Below are 17,567 nucleotides of genomic sequence, written 5' to 3' on the forward strand. Positions count from 1 at the left end.
GGTGTTCCCCTGTACCTCTTCTGTACAGGGACGAATTACTTTGCATCCTGGATCAGACGGGGGGTGATTCTAGCATGATGTGACCTCACTATTCACCAATACCCGTGTAGCACTGCTGCCCTTTTCATCTGTACTACAGGGCAGGGACTTTGTTGTAACATCCCTTAAGAGATGGCACTTGCTCTGGTCTCTAAGCTCGTCAGCACTTGTGGTTGACATGGTTTTTGAATTTAATCTACTTTAACGTTCTATGATGCTGAGAACCATTGTCACATCTTCATCAGGTTAGCCGTCGACACCTCGAAAGCTGATGCCACTGAGGTGGCAGCGCCGATGCGGAAGGAGTGTGTAGATATCTGGAAATAGCCCACAACAATGGCACGGAAGCCGGAGATGTTCCACGAACCCGCATCTGGTCATAAGTTTGCCCTCCTCGGTGCTAAACATTGGTTTGGTAGGCATCGTCCGTGGTCAACGTTGCAAATAGCGGGACATGGAAGAGAAGGGGATACAATGCAGCTTTTACTTTGAGAATTACAATGAGTTCCTCTGCTACCTCTATCAAACTACACTGCAAAAAAGCTTGGCCAACATTTAAGATATAAACACTTAAATCAAGCAGAAAATGGCTTAAAAGTAGTGAAATTATCTGTCCATGCAGCAAGAAAATTTTTCTTGACAAGTTATCTTAAAATAAGCTGCCTCTAGACTAGAATTAAGCAGTCTCTGGTAAATGTTCTTGGGCTGGAAATGCATACAGTGAGGGAAATAATTATTTGATCCCCTGCTGATTTTGTTAGTTTGCCTGATTACAAAGAAATGAGCGGTCTATAATTTTTATGGTACTTTTATTTTAACAAATAGACACAGAATATCAAAAAAAAAAAGTCCAGAAAAAGATATTATATAAAGTTATAAATTAATTTGCATTTGATCGAAGGAAATAAGTATTTGATCCCCAAGCAAAACATGACTTAGTACTTGGTGGAGAAACCCTTGTTGGCAAGCACAGAAGTCAGACGCTTCTTGTAGTTGGTCACCAGGTTTGCACACATCTCAGGAGGGATTTTGGTCCACTCCTCTTTACAGATCCTCTCCAAATCCTGAAGGTTTCAAGGCTTTTGCTTGGCAACTCGAAGCTTCAGCTCCCTCCACAAATTTTCTATAGGATTAAGGTCTGGAGACTAGCTTGGCCACTCCATGACCTTAGTGTGCTTCTTCTTGAGCCACTCCTTTGTTGCCTTGGCCGTATGTTTTGGGTCATTGTCATGCTGGAAGACCCATCCACGACCCATCCTCAGTGCTCTGGCTGAGGGAAGGAGGTTCTCGTCCAAGATCTTACGGTACATGGCCCCGTCCATTGGCCCCTCAATGCGGTGAAGTCGTCCTGTACCCTTAGCAGAGAAACAACCCCAAAGCATAATGTTTCCACCTCCGTGTTTGACGGTGGGGATGGTGTTCTTGGGATTGTAGCATTCAGCATTTCTCTCCCTCCAAACACGAAGAGTCGAATTTATGCCAAAGAGTTCAATTTTGGTCTCATCTGACCACATCACCTTCTCCCAAGCCTTCTCTGAATCATTTAGGTGTTCATTGGCAAACTTCAGATGGGCCTGTACATGTGCCTTCTTGAGCAGGGGGACCTTGCGGGCACTGCAGGATTTCAATCCGTTACGGTGTAGTGTGTTACCAATGGTTTTCTTGGTGACTGTGGTCCCAGCTGCCTTGAGATCATTACCAAGCTCCTCCCGTGTAGTTCTGGGCTGATCCCTCACCCTTCTCATGATCATCCTTACCCCACGAGGCGAGATCTTGCATGGAGCTCCAGGCCAAGGGCGATTGATGGTTATTTTTTATTTCTTCCATTTTCTAATAATTGCACCAACAGTTGTCTCCTTCTCACCAAGCTTCTTGCTGATGGTCTTGTAGCCCATTCCAGCCTTGTGCAGGTCTACAACTCTTACTCTGCCCATGGTGGTGGAGAGGTTGGAATGGAAGAGATTGATTCTATTGACAGGTGTCTTTTATACCCATAACAAGCAGAGATTAGGAGTACTTTCTTAAAGTGACAGGAGTAATCTGTGTGCCTCATGGGCATATAACCGGTCTGTATGAGCCAGAATTCTTGCTGGTTTGTAGGGGATCAAATACTTATTTCCTTCGATCAAATGCAAATCAATTTATAACTTTATATAATGTGTTTTTTCTGGACTTCTTTGTTGATATTCTGTCTCTATTTGTTAAAATAAAAGTACCATAAAAATTATAGACCGCTCATTTCTTTGTAATCAGGCAAACTAACAAAATCAGCAGGGGATCAAATAATTATTTCCCCCACTGTATATGGATGCTAAATTCTAGATAAACATCCTTATAACCAGTCTCTGGATAGTGTTTATGGCCTGATAACAAGTTCACAGATGTTAAATTCTAGATAGAAGTACTTGAAATCAGTCTTACATTGTCAGAACAATTAGTATAGTAGTTACTGGAAACAAGTTGCCTCATCTTAAAATAAAGGCAGTTATCCAGGAAGAGCGCATGTGCCAGAAAGCAGACCAATAAATTCATTTCCAAACAAGTAACATCATAGGGGAAAACCAGTGTGTACTAACTAAAATGTAATGTTGTGCTGTGTAAACCAGGATTAACAGTAACAGAATTAACATTCTTGCTTTAATTTCTGGCCAATGTACATTGCATTGAAATAAAAGTCAGTTAATGTGTAAAAGATTTTCAACGAGTCACTTAGCTTCCACAGGGAAGTTCAACTGGACCCAACAAATATGCCAAATATACAAATGAAAAATGAAAAAAATGTACAAATATCAAATAAGCCAGCAACATTTTGGTTCATAGAATGGTATACAGTATATGGTACAGTGCTTTAGTATAACTCACTGAAGACAAGGGTATTTGAAAAATATCTTGATTTACAATTTACAATTTTTTTTCTGCTTAAAAGGGTTTCCAAATTACTCATCCGAGTTTGCCCAGGGAAAGTAAATTGGGTAAAAAGACACCCAGTAAAAGGACACTACTTGTTCAATATACATCTGCTGATTGAAAAATCTATCTCTCTGTGAAAAAATTGCAGCCTTTTCACTGAGCTAGACAGTTGTTTAGTGTTCCGATTAATGATGCAAATGTGTGACTATTCAGAAGCCTAGCCTAATACTTGATATAATTTAGATGAATTGGTATAATTTAGATGAATTGTACTGGACTTTTCAAAATAAAATTGCATATCAAGATATTTTTAAAATACTTTCCTGTGAATAAATTCAGCATAAGTATTATAAATGCTAGCAATGTGCAATCAAGAACAGGATGTTGCGTAAAAAGAAACTGCAAAACAAACGTAAAATACCTATTTGGATATTACAGCAAACATTTAAGCATGGCTTGAGCTACTTCTTAACAAACGACTTCCATTCATTCATAGCCTTCTTGTATGCCGTTGTGGCATCCCGATCATGAATCGCATCATGAAGCACCTCAGTCTGAATTACTGAAAAAAGTGTGGAAACAAACTTTGGATATGTCAAGTGAAGGGTGTAGTAGTAGGCCATCAATGTAAGCATACCATTGAAGACCTCTTCCAGGGGACTCACAGGGTAGTTGCCAATTGCGAGAATGCAGGTACTGCCGTCGTATAGAAGGACTGGGGAGGACAGTGGGCGTTTCTCAAGGTACTTGTTGGGATCCTCATTTTCCTACAGATTGACCAAATGTGAAAAATGTCAGGATGTGGAGCTTAAAAGAGTAAAAACAATGTGGACACTACACAACCTAATTCTCACCTCAAGGACATGAATTAGTGCTTCACTGGCTCCTCTGAGACGTTTTGGTGGTGGTGTTGGTGATGGGAAGAGGGATGGTAATGCTTTCAGAAGGGCAATGGTGAAATCCGCTGGGTGGAAGCAATGTCAGAACAAGAGAAAACTCAATATGCATTGAACCTTACAATAAATACTCTACTTCATAGATGTGGGGGGACATGCAGCGTTCGGCCTGTAGAGGGAGCTACAGGACCGTGGCCGGGGTTGTGTCGGCGAGACTTTGTTGCACACCTGCTGCAAATGAAGTCTCGTCGGCGAATGTTTAAGATGTGTGTGCTTCTGCCATTTCAGTAGCTGAGCTGGAAACGGCGAGACAGGCGAGGAGAGCTGAGAGGAGAGAAAGGGCGACTGGAAAGTCGCCGAGTGTGTTTAAAGACTGGAAAGTCGAACTAACGAACTTTATGAATAAACGGGAAAGTTGTTCCCTTACCTCAAACGCTGCGTCTGCCTCTGTGTACAACGGACTTTGCTACAATAGAACTTTAACATTCAACATAGCAAATTTATCACATGAAGGTTACTTAGATAGATAGATAGATAGATAGAAACTTTATTTATCCCAGGGGGAAATTCAGGTTCCAAGTAGCATACAGACATAGGGGTATCACACATAACATACACATACAACATACAACATTAGCAGTATTTTATACAGGCGAGGTGCAGTTGTAAATGTCTTTGCAGTTAGGTGAGGTACCACTTCAGTTAACAGCATACATGAACGGCAAAATGTCGTTCGCCTCCTCTTTCTATTCACTTTATATGGGAACAGATGAATCTGTAGAGACCGGGCATGACCCTTTGGTTCAACTGTTACCACATGAAGAGAATAGCATGGAACAGACAGTGGGGTTTCCAGTGCATATATGTCAGATGCACCATGCACATACTCTGCACATGATTTGATAGATTACTATGCAGATTATAATACAGAACATACCTCCACGCATATCCACAGGAATGGGGGGTTTTAGGACCTTCTTCCACAGACCATAGAATTGGACATTGGTACAGAAGGTCTCCCATCTTTTCTTGGTATCATCAATGTATCTCCTGTTGGCACCACCAAGGATACGCCCAAGCTCGTCAACTGCCTACAAGACCAAATTGGGCATACAGCAGATTTACTAATTTGGTGTCTGCACTGTGATCAATGGAGAACAGCTAAAGGACAATTCCGGTGCAAAATGAACCTAGGGTTTGTTAGTACATCATCACGAGTTCGAACGATTGCAGGGATTTGTTTTTACGGCATCCGAATGTAACTTGCTTTCAGCGCATACCGCTAATTACCTCCTAATGCTAGTTGTGGGGACACTGGGTAAAGTCAAAAGAGTAGGGCCCCAACATGTAAACCGAAGCATTGAGAACTTTGAAAGTATACAGACAGTTTATTAAAAAGACAGTACCATTCACGGCTTCTGGTGGCGGCTGCCATCGTGGGGAACGAAAACACTGAAATTCTCGCTTGAAATCTCGCGTGATTTGGGTGTTGCCGGAGGAAATCGCTGAAAACATATTCTGAAAACATAAGCTGTGAATGCTACTGTCTTTATAAACTGTCTTTTTAATAAAATTCAAAAGTTCTCAATGCTTCGGTTTACATGTTGGGGCCCTACTCATATTACCACCGAATTGTGGTGCTATTTTGAGTCTTGTTAATGGTATAAAAATAGCGATTTCTTTTGACTTTACCCGCTGCCCCCACAACTAGCATTAGGAGGTAATTAGCGGTATGCGCTGAAAGCAAGTTACATTCAGATGCCGTAAAAACAAATCCCTGCAATCGTTCGAACTCGTATTGATGTACTAACACACCCTAGGTTCATTTTGCGCCGGAATTGTCCTTTAACAGGGACATAGACATCAAGACGGCAAAAGTGTCTGCTTCAAATGTTAAAGGGTGCAAAATTACTTACATGCCGGGGATCTCTAAAACATGGATATGCATCCATAATCTTGGCTGCCCTGTCTTCTTCCTTTGTTGCATCGGAGTCAATAAAGGCCCGTCTGGCCTCGAACTCCAAGTCCAAAATCTGAGCAACATCACTTCCATTTGGCTTAGACTTAGGTTTGCTGTACATGGTCTGTAATGTCTGATAGTGCCTTGCTTGTGTTTTGCTGTCCTGGTCTTAACATACAACACCAAAGAAAAGGCCAAATACAAGGACAACAATTATACATGCCTCTAGAAAGGCTATCAAAAAAATAAAAATGGGTTCATGATAACAGGTCTTTACAAACAAAATCTTACTGTGGTGGAATATTTTAGCACTCATTTACTTCTCCATTGGCATACCTGGACTGAGCTCATCGTTGCCATGATCGCTGTCTGGCAGCATTACAGTTGAAGCATTCGTTGTGGCATTCGTCCTTGCCTTTTTCTTGGGGACTTGATGTTTTGCACACGCTTATACATTTTAGAGTACACAGTCAGCTGTAGGAAAGAAATGTTTGAGTCATTACTCCTCCTTCCACAGCCAAACCCCACTACATTATTTGAAAGAGAAAAGGCACTTACATAAGGCATGTCTGATGAGTCACGCAGCATAGGGTAATAATCAACAATCTTCTCAGCCACTGCCCGAATTTCACTATTTGAAGGGTACATCTGTTCTTGACATGAACTACTGGCACGGAGGATCGCCACCATGCTGGTTACAGTGTTCCTTATCAGTCTGCAAAACAAGTCTTTAGACATCTTGCACTGTGATCCTTTCCCACTGCGGAGCAGTTCAAAGTACTGGCTCCGAACCATGTCAAGTTCTGAATCTGTGTATACCACATACTCAGGAGGGTCTGGCATTTTTACGGTTTTCAGGTGAAGGCTTTTGGGGGTGGAGGTCTGTGGCGGGCTTGGCAACATGGCATTTGTGGATGGCTGATCGACGGCTTCACTCACTGCATTCTCACTCTGTACCTGCAATTAAATCAAATTTTCTATTCAGGGTTACAGTGTGGTGTCAGAAAAACATTATATATATATATCAGTTGCAGGTGATGAAACTACCGTAATTTCCGGACTATTAAGCGCACCTGAATATAAGCCGCACCCACTGAATTTTTTAAAAATATTTATTTTGAACATAAATAAGCCGCACATGTCTGTAAGCCGCAGGTGCCTACCGGTACATTGAAACAAATGAACTTTACACAGGCTTTAACGAAACACGGCTTGTAACAAAAATAAAAAATTAGCGGTAAACAGTAGCCTACCAAGAAAGTCATTGGTCACTATCTTCCTCCTCCTGTGCACTGAAACCACTGAAGTCATCTCCTTCGGTGTCGGAGTTGAATAGCCTCAGAATTGCTTCATCCGATGTTGGATCGTTTTCATTGTCGCTCTCGTCAACAACAAAATGACTACCGTAATCAGAATGATGGGAAGTTTGAGCGCGCTCGATTTAATCTAAACAGTTACATTGTTTCACCTTAACCCGTTCGGCAATTTCATTGGTCTAATGAAAGCTTCATGCCGCCAAAAAACTGAGCACCGTCACATGTGTTTTTTGCTCAGTTTTTTGGCGGCATGAAGCTTGTGAAAGCGGGAAAAATCCATAAATTAGCCGCGTCATTGTTTAAGCCGTGAGGTTCAAAGCGTGGGAAAAAAGTAGCGGCTTATAGTCCGGAAATTACGGTAAGTAATACCAGTGTTTCCATCAACAAAATTCAATTAAGTCACAAAAATGATAAAAATGTCACATTTTGGGCTGTAACCACCTTCGAATAAATAGTCAATTTCTATGCAAAGATTTTTTTCTTAATTGGGATTCTCAGTTCCCCTGTATACAAGACCATAACCAGATTAAAAATGGGATCGGGTTAAATTTGCCTAAATTTGGAAAAAAGGTATTACAGGAACACCCTAATAGGGAATTTTATCAAGCTGTACGTGCATCAGCTGGCTCTGAGGGAGTGTCATTGGTAGACATCAGCCATGCCTCTTCACTGTAATCAATCAAAAACTTTAAGTGGGTGATAGAGGTTGTTACACTTTACCAGTATTAACTGTTGATCCTCTATTAGTTTTGCCAATTCTCCTACAGACCTTGAACAGCCAGGTTCTCTCTAGCCATGTATGTGGATATTTACCTTTGGATGAATGCCATCCCACAACTTCTTTCTTCGCCTAAAGTTCTGTGGTCCAGGAAAAAGATCTAAAAGATCATCCCGAGAGAGGGTTTTTAAAACCCCTTCATCAACATCAGCAGCTTTAAAATTACAGGAAGAGGAAACATAATCAGCTTCACATCAAACCATGATTTAATTTTTTTCAATGCACTCTCATTTTAACAGCAACTTCACATAATGTCAAAAACACCTATTACTCATTAAATGCCCCCCCCCCCCTCAACAAAACTACTGAATATGGATTTTAATGGGAGGGTTTAGTGTGAATTGATCCATAGCCCTGTTGGGCTAATAGTTCACAGACATTGAAAATTAAACTAATGCTTGATGATCCATTAGGTTGACCTGGCTGACGGTCATTAACAAATGTTACTGTGGACGGCAAAAGGTGACCTTGACCAACAGGGCTATGGATGAATTTACATCAAACTCTCCCTTTAACATTAACATTATTTTGGGATCCACTCCCTATTTGAGCACCATGTCTATTTTCCATGAAAACCATTGTATTTGATACAATAAAAATACATTACAAAACTGCTCTCTATGGCATAGGGTAGGGTGGGACATGTGTCATTACAAGTTTATATCCCATCTAGATTGCATAGGCTTTTTTAATAAATCATTTAGGGCACTACCGTGGCCTACTAGATGCAGTACAGACCCCTACCTAGAAGGAACAGGCAAGCAAACATGCTTTAGTATGTCAAATTTGACTAGCCCTACTCTACTGCATGGAAGAGTTCTCTGCAATTTGAGTTTTGAACCCCATTGCAGGGAAAGCTGTTGATTGTAACATAAGAACAATATAATGCAATGGACAACATTTCATGAATATTTAATTGATAGATCATGCTTCTCCTTTAATTGGTTCCCCTCAAGATTTACCTTAACTTACATTTAATACTACAACTTATTTGCAGAGATAAGTAGCTAGCCTACTTTGTGTAGTACTGGGGATGATTAGTTGCATCCGTTATCCACGACGTGCAGCAAAAGTAGCTAGTTGCTGCACGACAAAGCAGCATTATACTTACGTTTAAATTACATTCAGTTGAAATTGACTCGTCGATAAATGTTCCTGTGTACCGCGTGGTCAGTCCCGTTGAGGCGCCGAAATTTCACATCACCGACGTCATTCAGTTGTGACGGACAGTAGGCGCAGAAGAAATGATTTTTTTTTTTTATTATTATATTATTATTAAAAAAAAAAAATCTGAGAATCTTGAGGATTGTTTGTGAATGCTACGTTGTCTTATATGTAATATACAGGTTTTTCACACAATATCCATTGATGGTTAACCAATCAGGAGATCAGGAGGAAGGCCAAACAGGAAGCAGGGTAGCCAGCAGTGAAAACTCAAACTCTGGAACCGCCAAAATCACTGATCAAGCTCGTCAGAAGACATGTCGGTGTGGCGCTGCACGATCTGTATCATTTTTGTTGCTTTTAGTTTAAAGAATCTTCTTAGCCACATTAATGTCACACATGGTCGGAATGCATAATTTTGGGTTTTCTGTGGGATTGATGGCTGTGAGCAAGAGTTCAGAGTTTTTAACTCATTTTATCGTCACCTGAAACGAACACATCCTCTGTATGTAACATCTGGATGTCCACTATTTCGATGGAGAACGACCCCCACATCAACACCACCTTTATTAGAAAACTTCGGCGTATCGATATTTGGCAATTCTATGACTCCTTCCATGGACAGCTCCATGGAATCATCACCTGACCTTCCTCTCGAACTTGGAACACAGGAGCCACCAGAGATGCCTGAGGCCCAATCATGCAATGCAGTAAGTTTGCAGTTGAGCCTCGTTCTGCTATCTTGTCTATGTGCGGGGGAATGTGATGTGTAGAGGTTGTTAGAATTAGAGTTATGAATTTGAAATTCATTGACAAATTCTATTGGATCTAAGCACTAAGCAGCATAATATAAGCTATCAGTTTACACTTTAAATAGTTGATTTAAAATTGACTTGACTCAAATTTAAAATCCTATTTGGAACTACAAATGGCCAATAGCATAGCCTAAGTGGTATTTGTGTGATTGATCAGGGAGAAGCTGCAGCTCCAACATCTGTCACCAGGCCTGACATTGCCAGATCTGCAGCAGCTTTTGCCATAAGTGTTCGTGAACAATGCCACCTGTCACAGGTAAGCATTTCCAGATGTCAGATATACTGTACAATAGTTTCTTGGATATGCTAAAAATAATGGCAATCCCTTGTAACAACTTAAATTTAAAACTTCACAGAGGACTGTCAACAGCATCATCACAGGGGTACAGCAATATCAAGCCACTCTCCTGGAAACATTGAGGAATAAAATGAGAGAAGTATTTGAAGAACACACCGGGACATCTACTCAGCTTCAAGATGCGGCACTGGCTACATTTGATAATTTCATTGATCCCTTCTCCACTACTGCAAATGGACAGGAAAGAGCTATTTCAGAACTTTTCAGTCCAGTCAGTCCAGAAGAAGTCATAGTCTCTCAGACAATTTGTCGGGTCAAACAAGGCAGTTCAAAAGTTATGGCCATACGAAACAGAAGTTTTTACTATGTGCCACTAACTGAAAGCCTTAAGCAACTTCTTTCTGATTCGAGAATCTTTACCATGTTGAATACTGTACCACCAAGAAGCCGAGAGGGATACTTATATGACTTTGTTGATGGGGATATTTTCATAAATCATCCATTGTATTCTGTGAAGCCTAACGCATTGCAATTAATTCTGTATACAGATAAGATCGAAATATGCAATCCCCTGGGTTCTTGCGCTAGACCAAACAAATTGTTAATGGTTTATTACAGCTTAGGTAATATTGATCCCAAATTTAGGTCTAAATTAGCAGCAATACGACTCCTGGCTATTGCAAAAGCTGAATGTGTCGAAGTGGGGTGTTGATGCTGTTTTACAAAGAATTCTGAAAGACGTGGATTTACTCTATAATGGCATTAAAATTGAAACATTAAATGGTGATATGGACTTATATGGTGCTGTGATAGCTTTGTGTGGAGACACACTTGCCCAACATGAGCTTGCTGGGTTTAAAGAAGGTGTTGGTTTTGCGTATCGCAAGTGCAGGCACTGCGAATGTACTTTTGAGGATATGCAAACAAGTTTTGATGAGGATGAGTTTGTCCAAAGAACTCTTGCGAAGCACATTAGACAATGTTTTGAAATAGATAAAGCCAGCACAGATAATTTGAAGGCCAACCTCAAAACCACTTATGGAATAAACAGAAGGAGCAGACTTATTGATTTTCCTGCATTTGATATAATCAAACAAACTCCTCAGGATATAATGCACATAATTTTTGAAGGTGTCGCACCAATGGAAATTAAGCTTGTGTTAAAAAAACGTATTTTGTCAGGAGAACAAGAATTAGATGCATTCAATTTGGCTCTTCAGAATTTTCCTTATTCACCTCTTGATATACGTGATAAGCCTTGCCCTATCAGTGTGACCACTTTGACTGCTAATGACAATAAATTGAAACAATCATGTGGGCAGATGTTAATACTTTTAAAAATACTACCTTTTCTTTGGAGAGATGTGGACAATGAGTATGTTAAATGTATTAATACATTGATTGAAATAGTACAGATAGTACTTGCTCCAGTAATTTCTTTACAAACAATATCACAGCTCAAAATTATGATCGAAGAACATTTGAATCAATTCAAACACCTTTTTCCTGAGAGTAATGTAATACCTAAGCAGCATTACATGTTGCATCTACCAAGTCAAATCAAATACTTTGGTCCTTTGATAAGATGCATGTGCATGCGATTTGAAGCAAAGCACAGTTATTTTAAGCAGTGGGCTTCAAAATTGAATTTTAAAAATGTTTGTAAGTCACTAGCTAAACATAATCAATTCCTTGAGTGGTGTCAGAATGAAATTGGCTGTGAGCATCCTATTTTTGCAAATGAGAGAGAATTGGGGCCTATCTCAGAGGTTGCAAATCTACAGTATATTCAGGCTAAATTTAGAGACTTTTTGGGCATGGAGATTTCAGAGAATGTTGTATCAGTTAAATGGCTCATCCTTAATGGAAATAAATACATGAGTGGGAAGTCTTTGATTATCACTCACGTGGAAGATCATTTGCCTGTGTTTGGATTGGTGAAAGACATTTTTATGGTAAATTCCTCTTTCTGTGTTTTTGAAACTATACCATATGAAACTTTAACCTTTGACAAAGATTTGTGTGCCTACAAAGTGACAATTCCCGCTCTTGCCCAAGCAACAAAACTAGTGCATGAGCTCATTGATCATACCTCATATTTCTCTGTTTCTTTCAAAGGAAGTGTGTTTGTCCCAATAAAATATAATCTTAGTGACATAATTGCTGATAGAAATGGCCCTAGCACTTCATGAGATCATTATATCTATCATTATGTAATAATTGTTACTTGGTAGTCAGATTTGTTTTTAATGCAGATTCCTTTACATAAACCGGCCGAGGAGTGGAAATCCATCCCTTTGGGGTTGTGGTTCTTACTTTTAAAGAAAAAAAAAAATCAGTTCATTACTTGCCAAGTGGCAACAAAATATGTCGTGTGAGTGTACCCTGTTAGCCTACTTTTGTAGTCACATTTTGTTTCAATGCAGATTCCTTTATGTGAACCTGTTGAGGATCAATCCCTTTGTTGTGGTTCTTACTTTTGAATAAAAGTTTTATTTTTCTTAAAAGAAAATGCTGTCACTCTTATATCAAGCAAGTCTGTATCACTGGATCTAGAAACAAGTTGGATGTTGCAGGGGGAAAATATGGTAAATGGATTTTATCTTCTTTTAAGAGTAAATTGCCTAAATTTAAGATTTTCTGACTAGTTGAGTCATGGAAGAAATATATGAGATACTTTTTAAGATTATAGAACGAAATCAGAACTGGTAAATAGATAATAAATCTAAAAAGAAGATGAATAACTTGATATAAGTTTTTAAATCTTGGCAAGATCAGAGAAATTTGCAGTGTAAGTGTTTGAGAGTGATGTAAACATTATCCATTCCCAAATCACAGTGTGTGAATCATAAGGATTGAAGAAATAATCACAAGTAGTCTATTCACCAAACCTTAAAGCCCATGCAACCGTGAGAAAGACCTTGTAAGGCTACTCAGCAACTGAATCTACATAGCGACTTAAACATCCTCTTCTTGAGGACACCAGCTGTGCAGAGGAAAAAAAAAACTTGTATCATTGCTGAAGTTGCGTTTTCTTAATCCGTTGAAGAGACTATATATAGGACTCCCGAACAATCTAACTGCAGGAATCATGCACTGCAGTGCTGTATTATTTATATGGAATGGGAATTTAACTCCCACCTGTTAGCGGGTGGTAGTGCGATGGGACCAAAGGGTAAAACAAGGGTGGAGAAAACAAGCTCCATAAACCAAGGTACACACTTAATAAGTGGACTAACTAGGACAACAGGGTGACAACTGGAAATAGTGGAACAGACGGGCAGACAGGGTACTTACAAACAGGGAGAACACACAGGCTAGATATAACGAACAGGGGACAGAACACACAGGTGTAACAATTCAGGGTAGATTGGGAGGCCACTGGCCCGTATCGCCAGAGGAGGGCGCCAGAGTCACCAGACAGCAACCTCAGGCGTGACACCACCCACTCGAGGAAGGGTAACATAGCTGCTGTGTTGATCAACGCACGCAACCCACTAGTGTAAAACTCCAATACACAACTTGAATTCTGACCTACTACTATGTACCTGTAACTCAACATCCCAGTGTAAACACTGTCCTGAGGATCATGTGGCAAGAAGCAAGGCCTACCAAACACATCAATAACAAATTATGGAAGAAGATTTCCCAACCACATTTTCAAAATTCAACAGCAAACTATTGGCGAGCATGAACAAACAACTGAAAAAGCTCGATCTACTCCCTGAGGTGATGGCCGATATAGAGTCAAGGTCACAGTAGAATACAACAACAAATTCATTGAAGACATAAGAACAGCGAACAAAGCACTCCAGGCCACCCTCCAAACTACAACGGAAAAACTCATAAACGAAAACAAGCAAATTAAAACTACAATACTGGATTTAATATGCAGAAGTATGCAGCATAACATTGTCATAATGGGAGTGGAAGAGGACAAGGAGGATTACAAAGTCACGTTCATGAAAGAACAACTCAAGATAGTAGGTAGTGTGTACCTTGGAGCAGACTGAAAAACTAGATTTTCAACAGGCACATTGCTTTGGCAAAAAGGTACCCAACAAACCACGACCAATTGCTGCAATGCTTACCCATTACAAGATGAAAGTGGCGGTGCTTGAAAGAGGAAGGGAACTGAAAGGAACAAAGTACTCTCAATGAACAATATCCCTGGGAAATCATGGAGATATGACGCTCACTGTCCAATTCTCAAACTACATCGATTGAAGGGCACAAAGGTCTGGCTAGTTTTGGACAAATTATACATCAACAAACAAACTCTTCAGGGATCCCAAGATAACTACCTGGCTGTGAGTAACCCTGCCATGCTGTGACAGCAGCTGAATTCCAAACCACACAACACTTCTCATTTTCTAGCACTAACGGACCACTGTTAACACTTCATTCATCTATAGTTCGGTAGACTATGGGCATTAGATACTAAAATGGTTCACAAGTGACAATTTCAAGTTAAAGAGAAACACCTTTGTGTTTCTAGGCTGAATAACAGGGTCCAAAAAGGCCAGTGGCAGTTGTCAACGTTGGCTGTTGCTGGCATTGAGGTCAATGTAGCTGTTGTTATCATTGTGGTAACTAGCAAGATAGTGATGTTGACTTATGTATTTATTTATTCTTTTGTTGTTGTTGTTATTGTTTTTTTGTATTGGTTTGTTTTGGCGGTTTTTAGGCTTGTTGCTATAGTTTTTCCCTTTGTTTTCTTATTTTTAGTATTTTTTTTGTTTGCTATTCTTGGTTTGTTTTCTGTTTATTGCCCTTTTCTATTGTTGTTATGTTATTGACAAGTGAAATCATCTCGTAACATGGCATAACATCAGCCTTTTAGGCTAGTGACCATAGAGAAGGCGCAAACATGGTTATATATGGGACAGTTAAGGTATTACGCACTTAGTGGTTGGAAAGTGATAATGACGCAAGAGGGGCAACCCAGGATGGAAAGTTTTAGGGCTTTTTTCAGGAATGGGAAAAGTAGTCAAACGTTTAGTAGGGGAGGGACCATAGAGGACAATTAGGTACCTAGCACATCTCAGGGACACTTACTGTATATCTAGCAGTATGATTATCATGGTACTTTCTGGTCGAAATTTAGCAGGATTAATGGTAATTATTATAGAAACCTGTGTATTATTATGGTAATTGGTGAAATAAGTATAGCTAGTATGGTACATTTCTATGGCAAATAAAGAGAGAACATAACAAGTAAGACAGGACAAAGAGGCCAAGAGTGAGGTATGGGAAATTGAGAAGGAATTATAAACATTCCACACAGGACAGGACAAAGAGGTCAAAAGTGAGTTATGAAAACCAATGATAAATGTTCCATAAGAAAACAGGTTGACATAGAGAGGGAGTAAAATCAAGAGAGAACCAGATGTTGATTTATGGAGGGAGTGATATCAATAGGTACCTAGAAGTTGATGCATGAAAGGAGCAGAGCCAGGCGTACCAAGTACTAGAAATATTTTAATAGGAACAGTATTAATCAGTACCAAGGATGATGTAATATTCTTTTTGATAATTACGATGAGCTCACCACCAATATTGCAACCCGATAACTGTCTTTAGAAATGGGAGGGGAAACCAAGCCGTGAAGAGGTACAGGAACCGGGTGAATGATATTGGTGGCGAACAGCCAGGAAGTGTAAATGATTTGCATATGAGGGATGGAACCTAAATTTGAATTGTATAAACATGGTGTGCTGAGGAACAAACACGGGATGCTTCGCGAACCACCTCGGCTTTTGTTACTTGTAATAAAAGTCTCTGAATAAACCATCAGCTCTAGTCTTTGGCATTTTATTTCAAAGTATTTTAACTTAGAATTCCACGACACTAGCTATAACTGTCATGTTTTAGCAGATCATAAGAAAAGAAGAGCAGTTTTTATGTGGTTAAAGGAGAAAGAGTATCAGATTTGTTGTTTACAATAAACCAATTCCACAGTGTTAGATGAAGTTGTGTGGAAAAGGGACTGGGGGGTGAAATGTACTTTTGTCATGGGCAAAACAGTTTAAAAGGGGTGATGATATTATTTAAAAACAACTTTAATGTGTGGTGGATGTCTAGGATTTACCACTCTGTACTTCAGCTCTTCGGAGGTAAGAAATAAGTCCTGAGTAGCCACAATATTCGGATCCGGTATTTATTATTGCTTGCAAACAAGAGACAAGAGCGTAACAGCAGCCTAGTGTAAATCCGGGGGTCTGTTCAGCACAAGTCTGAAGAGGCGATTATCAAGGTTGTCTCTTATACAGATGAAACATAATGGTAGGGGCCGCAAAGTCTATCAGCTGATGGGCTTGTGCTTACGTGAGAGGGGGCGGGAGACAAGAACAATGGGGAGACTTTCTTACTGATTAATCGGCGCTTTCTTACTGATCAATCGGCGTTCAACATTTCACACTTATCCACCTTCCTGTTGGCAAGATGGGTCTGTTCCTTTGTTCTCGCTCTCCCCCACTACTCCCTCCGTAAACCACAGCGATCCATATGATAATTATACAGCGTTTCTCAGAACAATGGCTTTAGAGGTGTGGCAAGAGAAAATGTAATCACAGTATTTACACAAGTTGTATCAGTCATATGAGAGTGTATATCCTTCAAACAGTTCTATCAATGTATTTTCCATAACAAATGCCATTGTTCAAACTACCAAAATAGATCTGCTAGCTAGGTGGATCCTCTTGAAGATGCTGCTGGACTATAAACAGATTTGACTTGTTAATCTATACGGTACAAATAATGATGATCCACACTTCTTTGAGATCCAATCATGCTGTAAATGATCACCCACTCGTGCACAAAGAGATCACAACTATTATGGATGCATTAGAACAAGTGGATATATGGAGGCTAAATCAAGCTAGTCTCGACTATTTCCTTGTGTCTTTCTCTTTCGCACCAAAAGTTTAAAAAGTATTGATAGGTGACGGAATGCGATCGGACCATCATTTAGTTCGCCTTCAAATAACTTACAGAATTGCCACATGGACGGCGATATTGGAAATTTAATCAAAACCTTTCAAAATGACAGTATATTCTTAACTAAGACAAAATAATTTATAACAGACTTTTTCTACCATAATCTAGGTACAGCTGGTCCTCTTATTGTGTGGGACACTTTTAAATGTGCCTTCAGAAGTCATTCAGTTCAATACTCATCATTAAAACAAATTGAAAGAGATTAGGCTAACAACAGAATGTTAGCAAGTGATAGTGCAGTGGACCCAAGTGCGGAGAGATACTCAGACGACAGCGTAAAGTAAAAATCAAGGAATGTTTTAATCAGAAAACTGGGGCACAGCACACAAACAAACACTGGGGAAAAAGGGTAAAATAAAGGTGGAGAAAAGCAGCTCTGTTAACAAAAGAAC

General features: G+C 39.8%; 1 protein-coding gene across 1 annotated transcript in view; it reads right to left on the bottom strand.

Annotated features, from left to right (window-relative positions):
• Positions 1 to 269: 269 nt before the first annotated feature.
• Positions 270 to 17,567, bottom strand: part of LOC310824079 (VIP peptides-like) — a gene marked incomplete at both ends in the record, with an annotated part of 38,224 nt that continues 20,926 nt past the window's right edge. The window contains 2 exons of the mRNA XM_083696958.1: positions 270 to 356; positions 3,615 to 3,716. Coding sequence (XP_083553084.1) covers positions 270 to 356; positions 3,615 to 3,716 — 189 coding nt within the window. The remainder of the gene's footprint in view (positions 357 to 3,614; positions 3,717 to 17,567) is intronic.

Source organism: Argentina silus (assembly GCF_951799395.1).
Source record: "Argentina silus genome assembly, chromosome: Y".
In the NCBI taxonomy this organism is placed as follows: Eukaryota; Metazoa; Chordata; class Actinopteri; order Argentiniformes; family Argentinidae; genus Argentina; species Argentina silus.